General features: G+C 38.2%; 1 protein-coding gene across 1 annotated transcript; it reads right to left on the bottom strand.

Moving 5' to 3' along the window:
• On the bottom strand, positions 1-24,284 carry LOC145778921 (protein mono-ADP-ribosyltransferase PARP14-like). The gene is made up of 17 exons (XM_082590513.1): positions 24,082-24,284; positions 20,006-20,112; positions 18,938-19,017; positions 18,232-18,409; positions 16,961-17,100; positions 16,768-16,838; positions 16,278-16,412; positions 14,643-14,872; positions 9,713-9,952; positions 9,351-9,509; positions 8,875-8,993; positions 8,090-8,238; positions 5,336-5,534; positions 4,231-4,348; positions 2,734-2,870; positions 2,327-2,504; positions 1-1,519 (listed from the first exon to the last, which is right to left on the bottom strand). The coding sequence occupies exons 1-17, from the start codon at positions 24,213-24,215 to the stop codon at positions 1,242-1,244; spliced, it is 2,652 nt and encodes an 883-aa protein (XP_082446639.1). The 5' UTR covers positions 24,216-24,284; the 3' UTR covers positions 1-1,241.
• Positions 24,285-25,136: the final 852 nt, after the last annotated feature.

Here is a 25,136-nt window from a genome sequence, read left to right as displayed (position 1 = left end):
CTACGTCATTTATTTACAGTGGCGCAAACGAAAGCTGAGTAGTTCATCGTATTAAATTGTGTGTATTTAAATTACATTTAATACCTGCAGCAAGTGCTGAGTGTAAAAAAAAATTGTCTTATTGCAACGACAAAGATACACACGCGTTGTTGTCTAACAGGCAAAGTACAGAAGTTGTGCAAACTGACTAAGTAAGTCTGCAAGAACTTGTCACAGCTTTAGCGACTCTGACCTTTCCAATGTACAGGCTAGACCTTCTTTTAATTGAAATAAAACTGAAATACCAAAATAAACATATTGCAAACCATCAGCGACACAACTACAATATAAAACCGTTGAAAGTGCTGAAGTGTTTTAAAAACGACGCTGTACAAGATTTGGCGTTGCACTTTCGTTTGCATAAGATCTTCATATTTGCCATGATTCGATTATCAAATGGGGGAAAAAATCGAAGTGGGATCTGTTGGTAAAGGCAGCTTGCAAAGTCATTTAAGTGCTTACGAAATCGCTTAGGTATGTACTGTATTAATAATATTGCGATATGCAATTGTATTCTCACTCGGCGAAAAACTAGAGAAAGAAAAGCTAAAATCTGTTGAAATCTGCCAAGTGTAATACAATTTAAAGTTTCTTCATTCAGTAAGCACCATAGAATTGTTTTACAATATTCGTTGACGATAAGCAAAGTGCGAGGTTAAGACATGATGTGGGTTTTCTTGGCAATGACCCACATCAGCATGCTGACTTTATCTCAAGTGTTAGCAAGCCACTCTTGTGCTATCAAACAACAACCACAACCTTCCGGTCAAGCAAAATCCGCTCTTTTTACATTGGTTTATATATGATTGATGTGTATATAAATGTGCTGTTACTTTTCACAATGTGAAAAGGATGGATTTTGCCAGTAGGCTATGCATTCAGATGCGGTAGTGAAATCAATTGTTTCTATTTCATGACTGCGTACGGAACAAACAACGTATTTTAGAGCGTTGATATCTTCGCTCTGTGACTCAAATAATACAATGGTCGCATATAAACACACAGACAATGCAAATAAAACATGGCCATCCAATGGGAAAAAACAGAATGTTTGGAAATAAAAAAAGATAAAGACAAACTAGCGATAGTTTTAAAGTCTGGCAGGCGAGGCCCGTTCCAAAGCACGATCGTTGACGTCTGTCCAACCCTCTTGGACGGCAACTTTAAGAAACCACTGACCACATCTTGCGGAAGCCAAACATTTATACAAAATGTATCAAATACGATGGGTAAACACTGGAATCTCTAAACACAACGTACATGGTTGGGTTTGTAAGGCGATCAACCACGCTGTCGTATCGTCGGTTGCTGGGAGAGCCTTTTTCCGGAGCCGCCATTAAACTCGCCGAGCCCTGGGCGTAATCCCCGGTTAAAACACTCGCCAAGAACATCATGCGAACCGAGCCGTTTGAACCGTGTGCAAACCGCATTGAATAGGCGGAGTCAACAGCAAAGTAGGTGCCTTTGCCGAACATGGTTGCTGTGGAAGAGAATAGTCCGGTTAGAGTAGAAAGAGCTTGAACTAACTTGCAAGTTGAACTCGGGTTTTGATTGTCAATACAATGAAAATTTATTGACTTTCTTTTGAAAACCGTTTATTGTTCTCCATATGCATGACGCGGATATTAAATTTTTGATTGGGAAAATCTAACAGAACATGCATGTCGCGTAGTACCAGCTCCATCACGCCACTATACGACAGGAAGCACAGCCCACAGGTTACCTCCTGAAGCAGAAAATGCCATAGAACAGCTGGGGTTGATTTTACAGCGAATATTTCGATTTGTAAAAATTCACATTTACCAAGCGGTGTGGCCTGTGCACTGTGCAGCCGTATCTCAAGCGGATGCAGTCCATTGCTAAAAAAGTTGCGTGGCCACATCTCGCAATTACAAATGGTTACTAATGAGTAACAATCATTACTAATCAATTGTATTTGTAATTTACCAACAAAGTTTGTGGTTAATATTTTTTTTCAGTAGTTACAAGTGGTACAGTGAAGTTCCTCCTGTTCATATTGGCCAAAAACCATTCCATTGAATAAAGACATTAAAAAAATCACTTTTCACTGATTGCTCATCTATTTCAATACCACACCTCTGAAATGTTTGAAGCCTATGGGAATGATCAGATCTCCAAGAAAATACAAGCTGCCGTTTTAACATAGCTTCAATACGGAACGATATTATAAACGACAGCTTGTCTTTACTGGTATTGCACTCAGGTGCTGGTGGTTTTTCAACGCGATTTGAGCCACAAATATACAGCTAATCAGACGACGTATTACCGTTCTTCCCGGCAAAGCCCCGGTCGAATCCATCGGTGCAAATCTTCATGGCGTCCGCTTCAGATGTCCCGTGGAAGAGATTCCTCTCCACAGGAAGACCACTGGTCATGTGAGACTCAACATCCGCCTTCTTAACCAGGTACTGCTTGTACAAAGCCGGGTTCTGTATCCGTTCGACCTGGAAATGATCCAGTGAAGAATTTGTAGACGTGGCGAGAAAGTACATAAAACAAAGAAAGCCATTGTCATGAAATTCAGAAACGCGCACTGTGAACAACCTATATGTCGCCTTCTTTTCAAATCACACACGTGGTACATAAAAAGAAAAGTAGCAAATACATATCTCGCGCAATCCGTTCAAAGGCAACAAAGACAGCTAAATACTCTAGATTAGGTAGCAACGTCACCTGTACAACGCTTTTAAACTGCGGGTTGCTGTTGAGAAACTGATTGACCACATGTCCATACTCAGCCGAGGCATGAGGATCAAGGGGGACTCTTAGCATCGAGTTATCTTTCATGTCGCTCCAGTGGGGTGGCAAATCTGCGAAATATTACATCATTTTCGTTTCTGTATCTGCATCAAAGCAACCTTGACATTGCCGTGGCTTTAAAACCCAACACGATTTGCTGTTAAGTGTTAGTTCGATCTAGTTTAGTTAATTCTAGCTAGAGCCTGTTCAAACACGCATGGTTGAATCTCCATATTTTAGTAGATAGATAAGCCATGTACACTTGTACAGTATCCAGACCGCAAAACCCGTCATTTTTACATCGCTGCAGTCGTTGAATCAATGTAAAAATGTCGGATTTTTTTGCCTGGATAGTTGTACCATTCAACTGATGCGAGCGAGAACAATTCGTTTTGTATTGCAAGACACAGCAAACCAAGGTCGCTGCCACGATGCATTCTGGTCCTTTGAAAAAAATACATATTTTCGTGTCATACAAGTTGCTTTGTCATTAATTTACAACACTGCACAATATTTTTAAAATGAAACTTTTCATAATGATGTTGTAATTAAAGCGGTTAGCAGCACAGAGCAACTCGCATTTCGGATCGATAAATTAATCTGACGTTGCTGCCACTTCAAGGAAGACATGATTTAAGACCAAAAACAAATTTAAATCTCATGACTTTCGTTAAGTTATTAATACTATACAGAAAATTGTATCAGAACGTTTGGGTGGCTTATACTTACAAGATAAACAATTATGGCTGTTTAAACTATGACTGCTGAGCTATGCCTGTTTAGTGTTTATGGTTGAAAAAAAAAACGAAATTTTATGGAAACAAAAGATCACCAACGATGAAGTATTATCCAAATTCAATTCAAACACAAATCTCTAGAAATAGTCAAAAGAAAATCTAAATATTTCGGACACACAATAAAGCAAACTCCTTACAAAGATCGTTAATAGAAGGGAAAATAAACTGTAAAAGAAACAAAGGCAGACCAAGCATCATATGGACAACAAACATCTCTAAATGAACAAAACTAAATTATGAAAGTGAAGTACGAAAAGCTCATGATTGAGAACAATTGTGCATTGTATTTAACCCTCAATAGGAAGGAACACAATGATGACGAGGATGTTTGTAAGTAACAGAGTTAACTGGTATTAAACGAATTTTTTTGTGGTTGCATGTGCCACAACGGATGCGGTCTTTGATGTAATACTTATTGAGAATTTCTGTGATTTAATTTTATTCACTAGCGAGTTGTTTGCTAAAAGCCAATTAACTAAATAGTTGAAACCAGACTGATCGCGCACTTGTCGTTGCAAAAACACCAAAGTCATGAAACGTGGGTACCAGGCAACAACCAACTTCATTAATTCTTGCTCAAAACGGAACGACAAAGACATAACTTCACGCGTCATTAATTCGATGTCATGCGTACCCGATTGCTGGTTCAACCGTCGTACCCGGCCAAAGACAGAGTTAAATTCGTACATCATCGATGTAAAGTCCACGCGAAACTTTTCTCCATACAGTCGAACTTCTGCCAAAGTCTTGTCCTGTCAATGATCCGAAAGCATGACGTCACTTGATAAAAAAGGTTAAAGTTCACACAAACCTTGCATATAATCGAAACATATTAAGCTGAAAATCTGAGTGGTCGGATGAAGACCGTGAAGAAAATTCTTTGTATGTTTAGTTCTGGCAAATTAATCATTAAAAAAGGTAGCTCTTTTTACAATAAAACATTCTCATTGTAGTTTGTCTGGCCGTTTCAAACATTAAATTGCAAACTTGACATGGAAGACAATAACTTTTAGACTCGGAATAAATGGATCAATTGTTCCACATAAAACTAGTGTCACATGACAAAGGAAGGACAACAAGCCAGGGCAGTCAAAAATGCATTAAACTCGTCAACAAAACGTTTACAGACGTTGTATTACCGTCCAAAAACAAACCAACATATTTCCAACTTAGTGAAGATTTCACAAATGCAGATACAAACGACCTGCCTGATGCTGCAAGTTCGCTTTGGTGGTAGCGGTTTGTACCAGCTATCGGAACACAGTTCCCTAGTCATGTTCTATGAGGAATGATGTTGAGGTCAGTATGTTGTTGTTTTATGTGGTTCTTTTTTTGTCTTGAGGCTGCTGTCATAATTTCTAACTGTTGAGCTTATGTGTTGTCAGGCATAATCACTGTAAAATTTGTCGAATTAATTTTTAATCAATTAAGTCACCTAATCTATTAATCAATTGATTCGACAAATTTTACAGTGATAATGCTTGACAACACATAAGCTCAACAGTTAGCAATTGAAACAGAAGCCTCAAGCCAAAGAAAAGAACCACATAAAACAACGACATACTGACCTTGCAAGTTGCAACAGAATTCGTCATAGCACACGACCAGGGAGCTGTGTTCCGAAAGCTGGTACAAACCGCTACTACCAAAACAAACTTGCAGCAACGATCATGCTCTTAAAAACGAAACTCAATCTATTGCATCAGTGGAGATTGTTTGCTTAATCCGGCCATGCCCACCTGGGTGTGGCACCCGTACAACTTTTCCAACTCGGCCGACACTCTGATTGGTAAGTTTTCGAAGCTATCGAATCCAATCTCCCACTGCCACGAGCATATCTTCGAGAGTGTTTCGGCTTCGCGTATCTCGAACCCGATGCCGCGCACGAAGTCGTGTAACTTGTCAAGGTTATCAGGAAGGCCGACAAGAGTGATCTGGCTGTGAATGAAAACCGAAATGTGATTTCGTCGCTCCACCATTGAGAATTATAAATAAGTGTTTTAATTCAGAAACATATCAACAATAAAGGTACTGCTGGCATTTAAAGGAATGGAGGCATTCGGAGAAAATCCTCACGAACACAATAACTTACAATCTAAATAGAGTTTAAATTCACATGAAAAAATACAATGAGAGAATTTGTTTGACTGTCTTGTTGACTGGGTGCCACAAGGTTACTTCTCAGTCTTCACTCGACACACAAATAAATTGTTGAAACAAAATGTAACAATGGGATCTATGTGAAGAGAGGGGCGATATCGTTGAATGGGATCTATGTTGCGTCATCGCCATGCATGATGGGCGGGTCTGGTCACATGACCAGAGTTAGTAAAGCGTGACACATTATCCTTGTAGGTCGGCTTTATGGTAGAACGTGGACGTCACTATCATAGCGTTCATAGCAAAGTCCACGGGTAGGACTACTGAGGGAATCTGGACACACAGACCAGGAATGAATTGATAAACGCTCAGCAACCTGACTTCATTTTTCTATGCCAACATGTGCCAACTGCATTTAATGAATGTAATTCCAAAACTAATTTTTATGTATGTAAATACATAAAACCATAAAGCCACTCATTTTCTGGTTCAATAAAAGCGGACACATGTGGAACAATGGCACAGGAAGCATAAACAGTAAACACGAATACTTACCTTACCATATCAGAAAACACACCAACACAACTGGGGTTTGCCGTGCTGAGTTAGTAAATATGAAAAGCTGTAGATTGGTGGGAGAGTGACCACTCACCTTCCGTTCAACAATGATGCGATTAACTCAACAAAGAGACTATCACCCTTGATAAGCAAATGTGCCATAAATACACCAGCATGGCAAAGTGATGATGTAAGAAAGTTTGGTGTTGAATTTAATCGTCCAACCACAAAATATTTGCAAGCAAAACTTCAATAATCACGACTTCATAGTTTAAATTAAATCATTCGTTGTCGAGCCATTCCTTCGAATTTCTATTTATTCCTAAAGGTATAAATGTCCAGCATCGTAAATATACTGCCATCACCAAAGCTAAAAACTTAGGAATTTAGTTGCTTTTGAAGAAAAATATAAAAAAATAAACATCATACATATTTCTCGTTGCTAACACTGATTTCGTTTGCTGAGCTTCACTAATCTGTCTAAACCAACTTTTGACGAGAGTTTAACTGTCCTTCCAAGCTTTCCACATCGACTCGCTAGTTTAGTAGAAAATATTGTTCACATACAACAAGCTTTGTCCCGGCATTTGTAAATCTTGTAAAATAATTACATTCGGTTGTTCGCCAAATCCAAATCATTTTTAGCTTCCTATGGTTAGTTCGAAAATGACAGCTTTTCTATTCGGTAATGGACAACGGTCAAACTGAAAAACTTATAGTTTAGAATCCAATCACCACACAACAAACCATGATAATCAGACAATAGCGCTGTCAAAAAATTAACATAACGCAAACAACAAAAACCGTCATTTTCACGTCGTTTTACGTCTGCAGGCGTTGAATCAATGTAAAAATGACAAATTTTGTTGTCTGGGAATGAATCCATTGTAGAACCATAATTTATGGCACAGCTCTGTTCTAATTGTACTATGTGGAAAACAATCACTCAATATTTTCAACAGCTTCTGCAGTGCACTTGTTATAAATCTCAATGCATCAATTGTGTGTGTGAAATCTGAACTCAACGCTTTTCAGCTGAAACTCTTGCCTTAGTCTGGCCAATTCTTCGTTTATAATGGATGCCTCTTGCTTCCCTGCACTAAATGAAGCTTTTTTCTTGCATTTTATGACCAGCAGAGAAATGTGGATGCAAGACAAGGAGCTGTGAAAAAAAGGATTAATTAATCCCAACAGGAAGCCCTTGGTTACTTCTACAATACAAGTTAACAGGAATTACATCACGTGGTAGTTGTAGCAAGTTGTCCATATTCTTCAGTAGCTGTGAATAAAACACTTATGCTGCCAGTGCCATGTAAACTGGCTAACAATTATTGAAGTTCAAAAAGGGGTAAAAGGTTTACAAAGGTGTGTCTCTGGTAGTTGTGGAAATTGAAGTTTGTTGTTTGAAATTGGAAGCAGGAATATTTCTATGACTCATGCAGTAACTATTTATTTTAGCGGCGGAAGAAAGTCTTTCGCGATATTGCATCATAACGCCTTAATGACTTTATTTTGTCACATGACAGAAAAGAACACACTTTTAACAAAAGTTAATACATCAACGAAGTGGCAAACAAAGCGCTGAAAGCGTGCGACTAAACAGTAAACAATCTACGTTATTGATGTTATTATTTTTGATAAATGAGATATTCCTGTGTCGTCATCACAGCCAACAGTTCAATCTTCTAGAGAGTTTACACTCTAAACCACATGGAGCACAAACCGTTTTTTGACTGGGATTCATAAACTGCCAAAACGCACTTTTTGAAATCGCTTTTCTAACTTTAAACATTGAAATAAACAAAAGAAAATTTTCATCATTGAAACACACTCACGAAGAGAGATAGGTGACGGCAGCCAAGCATGGCACAGAGGCGAGGTAAATGTCAATGGAATCGTGGCTATTCAGTTTCAGGATCAATTCACTGTTGATAGACTTCTTACGGATGCACTTCTCCATGTGCTTTTGCACTCTTTCCATGGCCTGTGGACAGCGAAAAGGTTCAATAAAATAAAAGTTATTTATGAGAGTAAATTAAATTTAAAATAGTTTTTTTTTTAAGAGTGTCGAGCTGAAATTCAAATTCATGCTCGGCACAGTATGTGCAAGCCAAAGGCTTTTAAAACCTAAAACTCATGACACGTTTTTTCGATCTCCAAGCAAACCATTGAAATTGCTATTAATTTGATAGTAGGCCTACTAGTTATAATTCCGTGCAACAACAGGAACCGATGAAAAGTCGAACTAAGATGTCAACCGATTGAGCTTCAAGAGCGTAGAAGGTCCACATAAAAGACTCGTTAAAGTAAAGTTATAACAACAATTAGACAATGTGACACATCGAGTGGGCTGGTATATAAGTTTGATAGAGAAAAGGTCGTCGTATTTTGATCCACTGAGACTTTTTTTACATTTGATTCAACATCTGCAGAAGTTGAATCAATGAAAGGAATTTTGCTATAATCACGAGACAAAGGCCTGCAGCTAAAACGGAGTTGGCAAGGGCTCGTGTTACCAAGATCCAAAAATGAAAATGCTTCAGAACAATTAATACATTTGGATTATTTTTGTTTGAGCATAAGATCAACGCTTTGATGAATCATCAACAGCCTAACTAACCATGGCAACGCTCTCTTTCTTATCGCTGCAGATGTTAATCACCATTCCAAGGGACATGTTCCTGCGAGTTATCTCAGCATCCACTTCTACAGCCCGCCTGTAGCCATACCCGCCAACCACTGCGAGGTAAATTTCCACATTTTTATTGTTTTCTATTTTGATTTACAAATTATGGGCGTTAATTCACGTTTGCAGACGTGGAATCAATGTAAAAAGATGGGTTTTGCACGCTGAAAGACAAATATTATTTATTTACCAAATAACGCCTTTTTTCACGTTTAAAACCACTTTTTTTTTGAAGAAAAAAAGGAGAACTAACGTACTTGTCTTACGTTCCAATAGCGGAAAAAATCTATCCCACCGTTGGAGTAAAGTCAAAGCACTACAAACAGCAAGCAGACTTAAACTAGCGACCGAAGCATTTATGTCTTTTAAATCCATTCAACATCTTATTACGTTGTTATGCAACAGAATACCTTTCGAAGTGACGATATTGGAACGGAAGATGTAAAAGAGATTGGTGTTGAAAATGACCAACTTGATCGTCTTGACATATCGTACTTGGGAAGCCACGAACTTGTTGATTGCTTCCACAGTGCGATTTGAGACTTCCAAGGGATTCAAACCGATGTCGCCTGTACAGGAACGTGGTGAAATGTTAACGGTCAGAAAACGTCACAAAAGAATTTGTCTGCAATTGCTTCGAGAAGCAAAGAATTTACCTTTGCTTGGATGTTTATTACGCAGTTTATAAAAAAAGGGTAAAAATAGAGCAATTAAAAAAAAACAAGAAAACACAGTCAATAATCATTGAAGACGTATAACACTCATGGATTACCTGTTCCAAGAGCAGGCAGTGCTATGGACGGAAGCTGGAACTTTTCTGCGCATGTCAAAACCTGCATTAGGTTGTGGACATAATCGTCAATGTTCCGAGGAGTGACAAGATGGAAGACATATTTACACGGGAGGTTGTAACCGAAGGTGACACGCAACAGTGGATTTGAACGGTCAGCAAACTGACAGGCCTGGACAATCTTGGGCCCAGCACTAGCAACTATAGAGCTGGATAGTGCACCTTCAAAAGAAACAATAACAACATAAGTCAATGTCATTGCTGAAACAACTGATCGTTCGCCTACAATGAGTGGATTTCAAATTGATTGCAAAACTAAGTTTTCGCTGACTGCATCCTCTGCGCTGCAAAACACATATCTTGCTCCGCTGTGTTCGTAATTCATTCTTCTCTGACGATTACACAAAATTGCATTTATTTTGCTAAATTATATTAAATGTTATGACCAACCAAATGCGTAATATTGTTGGAAAGATAACTTAAGTGAATGCTTTGTCGCCATTCAAATACACTTCAACCAAATGTTTTAAATTATTATTCATCCTTCACGCATTTAACTTTTGTTGACATTGGTACAGCCTTTCCGTCTCACAAAACGCACAGGGTTGTTTGCAAGACTATTCCATTCCACAAAGATCAATCCCTAATCGATATAGCGCGATGTCAAGATGTAAACACCACTAACCCGAGTCAAGTACGGTACGTGACACATTAAAAAGCTTTCTAACCCATGTCCAGTTTCTCACCTCAACGAAAGATGAAACAAAGCTAAAACATTGGCAAGAACAACTGGATTCTACGCTGAAAACGACAGCTGTTCCACTGCGTGTACCAGATTTGCACGGTGGTGGGGAGCAACAAGACAGACGTAACTACATGTTTCTAAGGCACCGAGCCCCAAACAGCAGACTATCTTCTTGGGTGCCCACAGCAGCTCACCAGCCAGTGGCACTTTTCAACACACAACTCGGTCGTAGAAGAATACGTCAAATTTTGGAGCATCACTCAAATTTGGTAGAATCGATAGAGCAAGACCGCGGCGCCAGCATCGCATGCGTCTCACCAATGTCTGACTGGTAGTTTTTGTTCGAATTTCAACAATTATTAGTGTACAAGGGAGTGGAGCGAGTTCATAAGATCGGTCACAGCTAGTCAAGCATGATCGATCTTTTGAAGAAATACATGGGAATCCGGTTAATTGATTGCTGGGTAATTGCATAATCCGTTTTATAGCATTAAGAATTAATTTCCTGTAAGATTTTAAAGACATTTCATTCTCTTCTCAGTAAGAGAGTGACAGACCTTCTTGAAAATAGATTAAAAGTCAAAAAAGCACAATAAATACAAGAACCAGATTATGATTTGCCAATGACAATGTTCCACACAAGCTATTCCATTGTCAAGTTTTGGAAACAAATGCCAGGAAGTAAATAGCCCTAGGCTTAGAAAAATAGCACACGAGTTTTTTTTCAATTTAGTGCGGCATACAGTTGTGAATCATTGAATTGAAAATACTGGGTTGCGAATGTAAACATTGTGAAATTATGAACCAACGACCACTATCCTGTCAGCAGACGTTGAGTCAATGTCAAAAACGAATAATTTGCAGGCTGGGCAGAACTGGTTCGGAATGCTGTGACAACTTACACGCGCAGATTTCAAGCAACTTAAAGAACGCATGGAACCGCACATGTCGTCTGCGTGACAAACAATCGCAGCGTCTGATTAAACGAACTAATGAATTTCGTTTTGCTTATTGGCAGTTTAGCACATTTTCCGGCTACTAGTTTGCTGCGGAATGGCCTGTTTCGGGGAGTCCGATTTGGTGAGTCCGATCCCTATTCTGTGATTTTTCAAATTTTTTTTTTCAATTATAGGGTACCGTAGCCTAATTATCATTGCTGTTTTAGGGTTAGAGGTTAGGGGTTAGAGGTTAGGAACTCACCGAATCGGACTAACCCAATCGGACTCACCGAATCGGACTCACCGAATCGGACTCACCGAATAGTAGCAGACCCAGTTTGCTGTATACGGCCCATGCTTGAAAAATTTTGGCCACCCTTTATAGCTTAACACCCTAATGATTGTTAGGGCACGATTTATACTGGATTGGTCATGCAAATAACTTTAATTGTTCATTTTTGTTTGAGAAAACGTGTACGTTGGATTCATAACTTTAATCGCATCGCAGAGAGTGCGAACAATCCATGTCGAACATGTTTGCAGATTAAAAAAAAATTAAGTTAGATCAATGAAAAGACTTTCCTTTTCATCTTGCACGTGTTCTTAGCGACGTTGCGACTTCCTTTCGCTTACAGTAGCTCACAATCGAGCAAACCAGATACTGTACTTTCATGCACGATGGTGATGAACAGGCCCGTGACTGCGCACGATTTAACACAAAACATGCATTAATTTCTCATCTTTGTACAACTGAGAATTCCAAGTTCCCCAGACAGCAAATCAATCGTTTTTATGACATTGAATGATGCAACGTCTGCCATCCATATAAAACACAGTTGATTTGCTGTCTGGGTCGTTTCAAATCAATAACAGGCAGGAAAATATAGCTCGTGCCTAAACATTTAATCTAATTCCACTGATCAAAAGTCCTAGCAAAGTTCCTTGCAGAACATGCCACTGCGGTGAGTGTTTTGCAGTATTTGGCGATAATAATGACCAGAGGCGATTGAGTACAAACAATAGCAGATAAACTGTCACAGAACTGCATGAGAAAATACGAATTACCACAAGGAAACTGAAGGATTTGACAATATCCTAAACAGCAAATCAACCGTTTTTTTCCTTTTGCAGAGTGCAGACGTTGAATAAAACAAAAGTAAAAAAACGGTTGATTTGCTGTCTGGGATACAGATTTCAAAGTTTACCGATCCTCTCCGGTAGAAATGGCGGCTGGTTTGCAGCGTTTTAAACAAATCACACCATTAACAAAACAACATAATTGTCACTTTTAATGAGCACCAGCGTTGCATGAACTGTGTACAAAGCTGAATACGGTTAGCGCAACAAAATATTTAAAAGAAGCTTAACAAAAACCACAAGATTTTACATGTTCAAAATTGTATTTTTTTTGGAAATTTTTATTAACTACGACCACGATTCCTTAAAAAGCTACAGCTGAGGATTTACAGTCAATAGGTCATGTTATTTCTGATCATCCTGTTAGTCATAACGCAGGCTTTGTTGCAGCACACACTATCCTACATAATATCTGCAAGTAATGCTTAACAAGCAAATCTTAGGCTAACTTCTGGTAACTTTTCACAACAGTGACAAGCAGAAAAGACAGCAGAAAATATGTGACGGACAGCATGTATAACGTCATCAAGATTTAGCTTCCCAAAATTCACCCAACCACAAAAAAATTGCGACATCTTGATTCCTTTTACGTCCATTCCATATGACCTTTCTAGGAAATCGTCAAATGCACAGAACAAGGGCTAAATCCCTCAACTTCAGAGCTTCTACTTTGAAATTAAGAAAAAAAATTCTTTAGAGACAAACTGAATGTGAAGCCTGAATTTGAAATCACAAGCAGACTTCCACAGTAAAAGATTGTAGCTGGAGCTGATGTTCAAAGAATGGGAAAATGAACCTTACTGGCAACAATCATAAAGAAAAAGGAAAAAAGCAAAGCATAATCATGAGGCGACGCACTTTATGATAAAGTAGTCGTACTCAATGGATGCTTGGAAATTAAAATGTGCTACCGAGTGTGAAATCAAGCTTGCTGTCTTAATGTACAACAGTGGTAAAAAAGGTGAGTCCCATGCTCGAATCCAAGCATCGGTTGATGAGAAGACAAAGTTCTCTACCTACCCTTCGGCACTAACGAGAGTAGGGTGGTCAGTTCCTTTCTCTCGGCCGTCTTTTCTTCAGCAATTACGCCCACTCAATTTATTACACCCTATGTAGAGGTGAGAGGTGTTTTTTAACAACCAGTAGTCGGACCAGGATTGTATGATTGGAAAGCCAGCGCCTTATAAACTGCGCTATCCCAATGCCAGAACAGCAGTAATGTTCTTAGCTGCTCAGAATCACCAAAATAAAGCTAAATAGTGTCTGGTGTGGTCATGAAAGAAGGCGCCTTGAAAAAACTTTAGACAAGTTGAGCAAGTCATAACACCGTGAATCTGTGATACAACAATAAGACAGAGCTGGAGAAAATGTTAAAAACAAAGGCAAGAGTCGAATAGACACAAACAGGCAACAGCTGAAAACAATTCTGAAATGCGATACGTACCAGTGAACAAACTGATCTGCATACTTTCAAGAAATGCGAAGATTGCAGTGTCAACATAATAACAATCGGACGATCGAACCGACAAAACTGTACACACGAGGAATGAAAACATAGAAAAACCAAGTATGGAGCAATACAATCTTTTCCGAATCTCATACGCCTCAAAGTTCTAACACAATGCTTTGGGTAAAAGAAGATTTCTAACATACGCTTTGTCAATTTGTGAAAAAAAAATGATAGCACCGATTTGCCTTAAAGGCTTAAACGATAACAGCAGCGTTTGGCACAGAATAAAGTTTTAACAATGAACGCAAAGATCACATCGCAAGCGTTATAACTATGTAAAAAAACGAAGTTTTCATGTCTTTTAAAAAAATAAATGTTGTTAAAGCCAGCCAGCCAACACTCGATGGAAAGCCTGAACACGTCTCGTCAGTATGAAAAACAACCAGCAATTGTAGCATCGGTTCCTCTCACTTCAAGTCACGCACATACCTACTCAACAAATGACTTTTTTATTTGATTTAACGTTTGTAGACGTTTTGCTAACTGAATGTGTGATTTACATTATTGAAATAAATGGATATGTTGAGTGAAAAAAGTGCGTTTATGACATAAAAACGAGGTAAAGTAAAAAACAAATCTTACCCAATGATAGATCAAACTTTGCAGTGACTCCGTTCACAATTGCCGCTGAATTGTCTTGGGAGATATCTCCGTAACAGACTTTGACAGTAATATTTCCATATTTTGTCTCTGACGTGTGCAGCTCTGGCAAGTTTCCGGTTTTATCTGTTTTTTGTTGCGAGAAAGTTTCACTCGGAAGAAGGTCAGAAGAGAAAAGGTTGGTTCTCATATCAACCGGCGTCTGAGATGGCCTGCAACGTGACAAAATCAAATGTGTGCCTCAATTATTGCAACCACTTTGGCAAAACAATTCTCGGCGTGTTCCAGACAATTTACTGTAGTTACACACACAGACTTGCTTGCAGGGCTGTGGAGTCAAAGGGATTTTAGCGTATCCTGAGTCGGAGTCGTGGTTCAGTGGTTTGGCGTCCAACTTAAGATCAAGCGGGGTCGGTTCGACTCTCCGGGGTGTGCGCTTGAGCAACGCATTTCAGGACTGCTCTCCATTCAACAAAACCTATTGGATGAAGTAATTCCCCAGGAACAATATTTCAACAATCGAAAACTTCAATCTGCCAATTTCGGTAACAGGCCCTGCGTCAAAAGCAAAAGTTCAAGTACCGGTATGCGAAACAACCAGAAATAACATCAGAGGCTTTGTCAGTCCAAGGATAAAGATTCAAAACCAAACCAGTCGTTAAAAAAAGCCGACTCTGACTTGGCTGACATACAAAACGACGAAAAACATAATTTTTGTTTGCAACCTTTTTTTCAAAATATTGTTTCTTGTATTTCGTACTGCGCTCAAAAAAGTTAACGGAAAATAAAAGCGTTTGTTCTTGCAAGTTTTTGTAAAGGTGGCTATTTCAATTTTGATTACAACTTAAGTGAAGTTACATTCTAAAAAAATGAAAAAGGACAAATTTGGAAAAAAATTGGCAACCTTCAAAAATCTGACAACACTGAAGCCAAAGTCGTATAATTTTCACCCGATTCCACAGCCCTACATGTTTGGACAAAATCAGGATTTGTACAGCAGCCAAAAGAAAAGGTATTCTGCGAACCAAAACCTTGCTTCGTTTGAATTTTTTTTTTGCAACAACCCTGGAGAGTACAAAACAACACCAACGACAGCTGAGTTCGATTAACTTTTATCATTCCTATCATCACAGGACAGTTCTACGCCTGTCACTGCTCAACAACCTTGATCAAAATTTAAAATAACGTTTTGATAAACACAAACCAACAACTGGAATTCTACATTGAAGCAATAATCTCTCGATTGGTTTGATGAAATTTTTATCTGTAACACACATTGCTTCGACGATATCTTACGTCAAAGCGATGTCTCATTCTTGCCCACTCAGCAAACCAGTCATGTTTGGATTAACTCAATGTCTTTAAACGATCAACCAATGTGAAAAAGACTGAATTTTCAGCTGGACATGAATAATAGAAAGTCATAGACAGTGTTAAAAATAACTTATCTTCGATAAGAAAATGTTTCTGATATTATCATGCTAGTAATGTTGTGCTTAACTTATGTAGTAATGTTGTGCAGATGTCTGTTGTGGTAAACTAACTAGGACAGCATTTAACTGCAAACACGTGGCATTCGAATAAATTTCGAGCCTCTAGTAGTAGTGTTACACGTACAAAGCTTGACTCTCGTTTATAGGAGCTTCTTGACTGGGCGCGGCTCCATCGGCATTCAAAAGGTTAAGAAACGAGTCAACACTCTGGCTAGTTTGAATGGGATTCGTTGTTCTGTCGGATGAATTTTGGATAAATCTGCAAGAAAGATATAAAGGGCAAATGAATGGCCGACTTGAGATAAGGAAAAACATGGTGCAAACAACAAAGTAAATGAGGTATTTACACTTGTAGCGCATCAAGTATTTTTATACAGCAGGTTTAGCTTTGATGTACATACAGGGCGTAATTTTAACAAAATCTAATCAAAAAAGTTTGCTTCCTATGAAATTGGACTTTTTGCAGCTTGCTGTGCAGCGCGGGACCATCCGGACTACAAGTTCCGGACTTGATTAAAAGGAATTTTCACTCATTCTTCTATAAAAAATGACAGTGCGCTGGCTAGAGCATCGCGTAATCTTCAAACATAAAATAGAAAATTTGTTCCACTTACGGTAAATCAGTATTGGTGTAATTGGAATCAGACGCTTGTTGTACCTCTGCAGTAACATCTTTCTTTTTGACCTAGAAATTGACTTAATTAAAAACTTAGGAAAACACCGGGTAACCCTCCAAACCAAGCACAGAAACCAGACGGTTAATTGGTGAAGCAATAACATCCAATAAAGCATCACCGCACAACGTACCTGAATAACACAGCGTATTTCGCTTTCTAACACCTTCACAAAGTCTTTCCAAGAGTCACACTTGAAATAGGAAGATAGTTCAGGGCAATTGTAGAACAGACGATCGCTCTGCCATTCGATGGACTGCAGTAGGTTGAGCGCTGAAATGATAAAATGTCGTCTTTGTTTGAAGATATCAGCTCATCATGCAGGCAGCATGCATCAAAATGCGTAACTTGGACTGTAAAAATTCAAAACTTGCACTTTGACCCAGAACGCTCAGCAGATCTTTAGGGAGCCATTGTTTTCAGAGGGAGGCGGTTCTTGTTTGTGGATAAGTATCATTGACTCACTCTAACTGAACGCAGTGGGTAACATCCAAAAAGATGTTTAGCCTACGCAAAAGTAGAACGCGCAACAGACGCATCGATACAACGCCACATCAACAAACCGAGCTTATAAATTACTCCATTTTTGACTAAAGCGTGTGGTGGTTTACTTTACAGAAGAAATTCGTTGAGGTAAAAGCAGACAACAACGATTTCATTGTAACAGGTTAAATTGTTTTTGAGCTGACTCGCATCGATTGGTGTTTGCAAAGACATGTCGTGACACTTCCAAGACCATTTCAACAGTTTTATTAAGATTTGGAAAAAACATTAATTAAAATTGGTCGTTGTGTAAGTCGGTCATTTAATTAAAACCATGCCTTCAACACGAGTACGTTTTGAAGGTATTTTGTTAAATGAAAGCTGATAAATCGTTATGCAAAACGAAACTCATACAAGCTCCAGTAATGTTAGATTTTGAACGAATGAGGAGTGTTCATCTATTTTGTAAGGACAATGGTGTGCATTGAACCGATCGTCCAATTTCATTGGGTTGGCATCCTGGCATATCATGGAATCCATGCCAACCCTGCCATTGGGTTGGCATCCTGGCAACATTTGATATAACATCATTCATGACATCAATCTATAAAGATAGTTTGTGTGACTAAAGGTCCAACTTAACACAACCTTGAAAGAATTGACATAAGGTGTTGGCAAACCGAGTGCTAAACCTTGATTTAGCAATGAACGACGTTTATGCAATGAAAGCATCACAAAATTCCACGCTGTTCTTTCAGTTACGCAACCAGCAAAATTCGAAGTTTCAAATTCAATGTAAAAAGACGAATTTTGCTACCTGAATAAACACACTAGACAGCAAAATCCGTTATGACGGACGCGCTCATATCAAACACAAAACGCACAGGCTCATGCTTATCTACACAAAGTAATCCACTCTACCTCGATTGGCGTCTTCTCTGGGACCAGATATCTTAATTTCATCTTGCTTGGCGAAAAGAAAGACTGTGACAGGGAGACCACGGCCGCCAATAGTTGCCGCATATTTCATCACCAACTTTATGAGGTTCGATGGAAGTTTTATGAAGAGGTACGCGTCATTGGAGCAAACTTTATCTTTCTACGATTCAAAAATAAACGTTAGAGTATGACTTTGCCAAAAACAAGCCGAGGTAATAAATAAGAATGAGTTTGCTTGTCCGTGTTTCAAAATGTAATAAGTTTTGGTTTTAAAGCGAGATCTGAGAGGATTGGAAAAAAATGCAGTGTACTTGTTTAAATGTTCATGCGCGACAAAGGTAAGAAAACCGCAAGTTTGGCGCGCCACGACGGTTTCATTTCTGAGCAATGAATCATTTTCAGCATATTTCTTGTTCCATCCAACTCTCAAGTCATGTATGAACCAACTTCAATGCCAACTGTTGCTGCACAAGGCAACCTCTTTTAGACGTTAAATTATCACAACTAAATGATGAAACAACGAAACACCACTGAATTTGTTTTTTCAACGCCAAATTTTCTAACAGAGTATCACAACGATAATCGCAACAATGCATATGACAAAGAAGCCAGAAAAAAGTATTTTGGCTTGTTTAGAAATCGTTGAAACGACGGGAAAAAAAGAAACTTCCGCTGGTTGGAAACATACCCGTAGCACCGGAAGAGTTTCCTTTGTTAAATCAATCACTGCTGGTGCAAGTGTTATTTCATCAACCTCGGTCAAGTCAACTGCAAATAAATGTAGGAAAGTTATAAGCGGAGCGTAAATATTGATTCATTGGTGATTATTTGTTGTTCTAATTTGGAATTTCTAGAAATTCCCAGTATGAAACTTTTATTGAATTTAGAAAGTTAAATTAAAAAAATTCAAGCATAGCAAAAAGATGTTCAAGTAAATGTACGATAAGTCCAAACAATGTCAAATCATCAAGTTGTGGATCAAATCTAAGTATAAACAAACCAAGTCCAAATAAAGGTGCCACAGATCGTGATTTCGAATATTTAATCCTCATTACCCTAAAGGAACTTTACCATCTTTGTGTGAGGTAATATCATTCTAATCAGCTTGACATTACTCCTTACTTTCAAGCGAGCAAATCAGTTCTTTTTTACAATGTAAAAAAAATGATTTATTGGCCAGGTTGCTAGCGTCAATCTTCAAACACATTTGAATGCAGTCAAGTCTGTTGACAAGCTTTATTATGTGAGGTTGACTAACAGTTCCGCAACAAAACAAAACTTTCTGTATGCAAACATTCGTGTTCCATTACACGTGGAATATGCGTCAATTTATGTACTTTCAGTTTAAGTAGACAGAATCCTTTAAAAGAAAAACTTTTGATATTTAAGGCGTAGGCTTCAGTTCATATTTTATCTATTCACTTAAACTTCCATTGCCTGTCTCAAAATATCCAAATAAAAACTTTCAAGTGAGCAAATTAGTATTAGTAACTAATAGCACTAATACAAACTTTACACAGCACAATGAGAACTGGTACTCATATTGAAGCTTTTTATGCTGAAGGGTGAAAAACAATTCTGGCCAAAACAAGTCTTGTAAAGTTGTAACCAGCTAGAAAACTCGGTGTTTATGCATTGAGTAAACCTTGGAACGTATGTAGATAAAGACCAATTATGGAAGGCTGGAAGAGAACAAAAAAAAATTTACATTGATTCAATGTGCGAAGATAAAAAACAGAGCCAGACAATCACTTACTAATGGGGATGCTCTTAGACCTCTTCCTTCCAGCTGCTTTAACTGATGATGTAACTGTTTCAGAAATCGCTTCCTCTGCAGTTGAAGATGCTGTAGTACAGCGACGCCTAAAAGTGATGATCTGAGTTTTAAACTGTATCATAACGTCAAAAATTTGGCATTGATAAATATTTTACAAAATACAAATTTGTTTCATAAAAACTAGAGAATCGTTTCATCTCCAAAATACAATATTAAACCTAAAATTTGTGTTTTGTTGTCAACTTTTAAAGTAGAGGTGAACTTTTGACACACCAGTAAATAAATCAAAATCAGAAGATCGATAAAGCAATTATTAAAACAGAAGCACATGAAATTAAAACAGTTTTTAAGAATGGACAATAATGTATAAGGATGATAGGGTTAACGGATTCGGAATGGCCCGTTTCGGTGAGTCCGATCCCTTAACGGGGGATTTTTTCATTTTTTTTTTAAATTATTGGGTACCGTAGCCTAATTATCATTGCCGTTTTAGGGTTAGGGGTTTGGGGTTAGGGGTTAGAGGTTAGGAACTCACCGAATTGGACTCACCGAATCGGACTCACCGAATCGGACTCACCGAATAGTAGCAGACCCTAACGGATTATACCTCACAGCTTTGAGACAATCCAAAAAGTGGTTTAAACCAGGACTGCAATGCATTTTTAAAATATGGTGACTGGTGAGTGATGCTAAACAAACCAAGGTACTGTAAGCAGTGTTTCACTTAAACAGCATGTGAGGTAGGGTGTAACACTTTTTGACTTTTTTTCTTAAATTTGTTTTGGTTAGTAATTTTCTAATGCCAAATGGTCTAACTAAAAAAGTGGCAAAAAAATTTTTGAAAAATTTTGTCGTTTTAGCAAGCCCCACGGCCTGTTTCCATGGCAATCGGGCCCGATTTCACGAATTTGGTCTAACTCTGGCTACGCATGTCCCAAAGAGCTAAAATTAGTGTCAAAATAATCGGAATAGCCAAGTTTATATATCACTTCAAGAGGAACTATAGGTCTAATCCTTTTAGTTTTTGAGATAATAGCCAAAATGTCAAATTTTCTCCATTTTTTAGTTACCAGCCCAAAAATGCAGCAGTTATACCATCAAAATATGCTTAATTGGCATTATTAATGTTTCACAACACTTGAAAATTACTACGCAGTCTTCCAAATTTAGGAGAGGTTCTGCGTGGCTATTTCTGGCAACAACATCAGTTGCAAATAGGTAAAGGACCCTCATATCAATCTCCCAATCAAGAAGTTGCTAAGTTGCTTGAACTTGATATTAAGAAATCATGGATATTGCTAGTTTGGGGGACAATTTACTCTTTTCACGAAGAATTCAAGAAAAGATTCTATCTGCTGTCAAAAAGTTGAAAAAATTTAAAGATCAAGACAAAAAAGGCCATGGCCCAATCATATTTAGACAAGCTTAAACTATTTGAACAGGATTGTGAAATGCTGTTCGACATATCATCATGTAAATGTGTGTTTTCCTTCGACAACACTATTGAAGAATCGGCAATTCTATGTGCTGGTTCTTGGAAATCTAAAAGTTCTTTGTTCTTGCCCGATGGAAAGCAGAATAAATCCAAGAGAACTAAAATTTCTCTTGGATTAGCTTTTCTATGCTCAGGAAACTATTGGCCATGCTAGATGGCTAACATCTGCAAATGGCTATTTAAGAATCAAGCTGTTTGGCATTCAAGACTTAAATGCTGAGCAGTGTTGTACGCGTCAATGAAATAAACTGACGGCGTCAGCGCGAATTGCCTAAAAACTTTACGGCGTAAAGTACTGCGTGAGCTCTTAAAGAATTGACGGCGTCAGCGTCAGCGCTAATTTCTAGCGCTATTTTAGCCAGGATCTCACAAAACGGAAGTATTGCAACCAAGTTTAGGCGAACAATGGCTATAAATAAAGAGCAGGTTTTATGTTTTGAGACTGTATTGTAATTAGCTGCTTAGCTTATTAGTTATTTACTTGTAGAAACACAAGCATTTCAAAACGTTTTTCTGACAATCTGCTGCGTTTGGGACGCATAATGTCCTTTCCAAGTGAAAACATGCGTTCCACAGTAGCGCTGAATGGTATTGGTGTGTTGTATTTCAAGAACAAGTCTTGAAAACGTTTAATCGGAAAGGTATCACTGTTCCAAGCGTGCTGTGATGGTTTAGCATATATAAATCTTTTAACGAGGTCCACTGCACCAACATCGCTGTTTTCAAGGGTATAGAGCTCTTGAAATATTGTATCTTCAACCTCCGCGATGACATTCATTGATTTTCCTCTTTCTCTCTTTGATCCCTCGTTCTCGATACTGCTCACGAAATGAGTGCTCACCATTTCGCGAACTTCTTCCGCTTGTATATTCCAGGTAGCTATTCCAACCAACGCGAAAGCCGGTAATTCGGATGAGTCGCGATGGCCAGAATACATCATGAAACTCTGATTGTGAAACGAGATTTTTCATGAAAACAAAAAATGACGCATAGCGCTTGACGCTTAAAATTGGCGAAATAGTTGACGGCGCTATCACTTCCGTCAACTAAAAAATAAATTGACGGCGTTAGCCTCAGCGTCAACAAAAAGTTGACGCCGTCAAATGACGCCGTCAAATTGACGACGTCAACGTACAACACTGATGCTGAGCAACAAATCTCATTGAACAACATTGTCCAGTTTATAGTGGATGTCTACGCCCCATCATTTTTTGAAATATATTTCAATCCAAGCGCCATTCAAGGACCAAAAGTGGTGTTGAACATCAGGGATTTCATGAAAGCATCAACAGCATCATCACCTGCAAATAACTGTTTCATTGACCATGCTGCTACTTGGCTAAACCCAAAAACAGCTGCACTTGGAGTTTTAGAAGCAGACGTGGATATAACTCGTTTGGCTGCTCGTAACCCTGACACCAAGACTTTACTGTGGTCAAACCGACCACTTGCTGCATTCTGAATGCTTCGTCTGCAACTTCACCTTGTCTAACCAGAGGAATTAAAGCCGATTGGTTGGCTTTCCGCAACAACAATACTTGTTGTGAAAGATTAATTGGGTGTATGAAAGATGTCTTGGTTAAGAAAATGCTGCATGATGATCAAGACATAGATCACAAATTGCAAGGATATATATCAATCATGCTTATTACCTTGATTGACATTCTTTTGGTTATGCCATTTTTTGAAGTGTTGGTGCAAAAATGTTTTCGTTAAGTAAAATAAATGTTAAATAAAAATATGTTGCTATTTGTCTGGTCATACAAGGCAGAAATTGCAAATAAATAGTGATAAACCATGGAAATATCACATTTTGGCTATTATCTAAAAAAATAAAAGGTTTAGACCCATAGTTCCTCTTGAAGTGATATATAAACTTGGCTATTCCGAGTGTTTTGACACTAATTTTAGCTCTTCACGACATTTGTAGCCAGAGTTAGACCAAATTCGTGAAATCGGGCCCGATTGCCATGGAAACGGGCTGTGGGGCTTGCTAAAACGACAAAATTTTTCAAAAAAATTTTTGTCATTCTTTTAGTTAGACCATTTGGCATTAGAAAATTGCTAACCAAACATAACTTTTTTTTTTTGTTACACCCTAATGTGAGGTTTCAGTTTGGGTTATTCTTAGCTTTCTGCTTCTAGTTGTCGTCATAATCCTGGGAAAGTTTCCAGCATAGCCGAGTGGTGAGAGCCCTGGAACGGCAATCGAACGAGCGCCAGTTTGACACCGCTCAAGAGCATGCGGCTGTGTCATTGGCACGACACTTAAAGGCATGCCTGATAGTGGACATGAAGATTGGCTCCCTTGCCTTTCCGTCCACCTAAATCTTCAACCACCAGGTGTAAGCCTGGATACGACAAACAAACAAACAACCAACCATGTGGAAGTAGGCGTAAGAACATGAGGATGAGTGTGGTGGATCATGCATTACAATAAGTCAAAACTTCTCACTTCAGGCAAGACTCCATCAGCAGAGTAGTAACAATGGAATATAAATAATAAAGTTTTTAAATATATATAATAACAACTGCGCAGTTTGCATACATATAACCCTACTTTTTAAAGGGCAAAACGTTAGAATGTGTAAAATTATCTTCTTTTTCCCTTTCATCTGGCTTGGCTGGTTCTCCATTGTTCTCAGAAATTTCTACAACTCCACTGATTCCATTGTCTTGTTCCAAAGCATCCATATCATAATAATTACAAATAAAAGCTTTTGAAGCTAATAGCCTACAAAATAAATTGAAAAAAATATCACCTTACCCTGCAGAATAAAGTGAAACCATGAAAACATTTCTAAGACCTGGAAACTATAAAGTATAAATTAATTGGTTTTCTTAAAAACTATTTTCAGATTCCTGATGTGGGCTTAAGTTAAGCTGAAAATTTTTAAATATTAAATAAAAATATTTAACTATTAAAACTATTTGTAAACATGTAAGTACAATATATTCTTATAACGTTGAAGCCTGTTATTGCTTTGTCTGTCTCTGGTACAAAAAAGAAAACTCTCTCTCAAAACTACATTGGAAAAGAGGAATTATCCCAGGATGCAATAGAAGATAATTTTATTGAGAGAGTTTAAAAATCGAATTCTAAGAAAATGACTACACAAAAACACATGTAACTATACCACAAACAACAAATCACACAAAAACAATACAAACACTCGGAATTGCACAATGTAGCATACTGACTAGTGACTACTGAGCAGTTTAATATGAGTACATGACATTCTGGGGCAGTCGACATGGCACAAGACTAATTGGCACAACTTTTACTTCATTTGTGGAGCACATTTCCTTTGTGCACATATTTTTGTTTACCAGTCAATTACCGCAGAAGTTAGAGATGACAAATGTTCCAGATTCTGTGGTAAGTGTTCACTGCTTCACTGTGCATTTACTGTCGTTATAAAAGTTTTCCATCACAATGTCCCTCGCAAGGGATTGTTACTACCAGGGCTGCAATTTTTTCTTTCTTGTCGAACGACCAAAAATTCTACGCTTGTTTGTCGAATAGTAATATGACGTCACAAGAGTCAGAATATAAGCGTTTGGCCGCGAGTTACCGCACAAGTTTGTTGGTATCAGAGTCACTTGTAAACTTTA

Source organism: Aplidium turbinatum, chromosome 1 (genome assembly GCF_918807975.1).
Source record: "Aplidium turbinatum chromosome 1, kaAplTurb1.1, whole genome shotgun sequence".
NCBI classification, from domain to species: Eukaryota; Metazoa; Chordata; class Ascidiacea; order Aplousobranchia; family Polyclinidae; genus Aplidium; species Aplidium turbinatum.
This window is presented reverse-complemented; position numbering and strand designations above follow the sequence as displayed.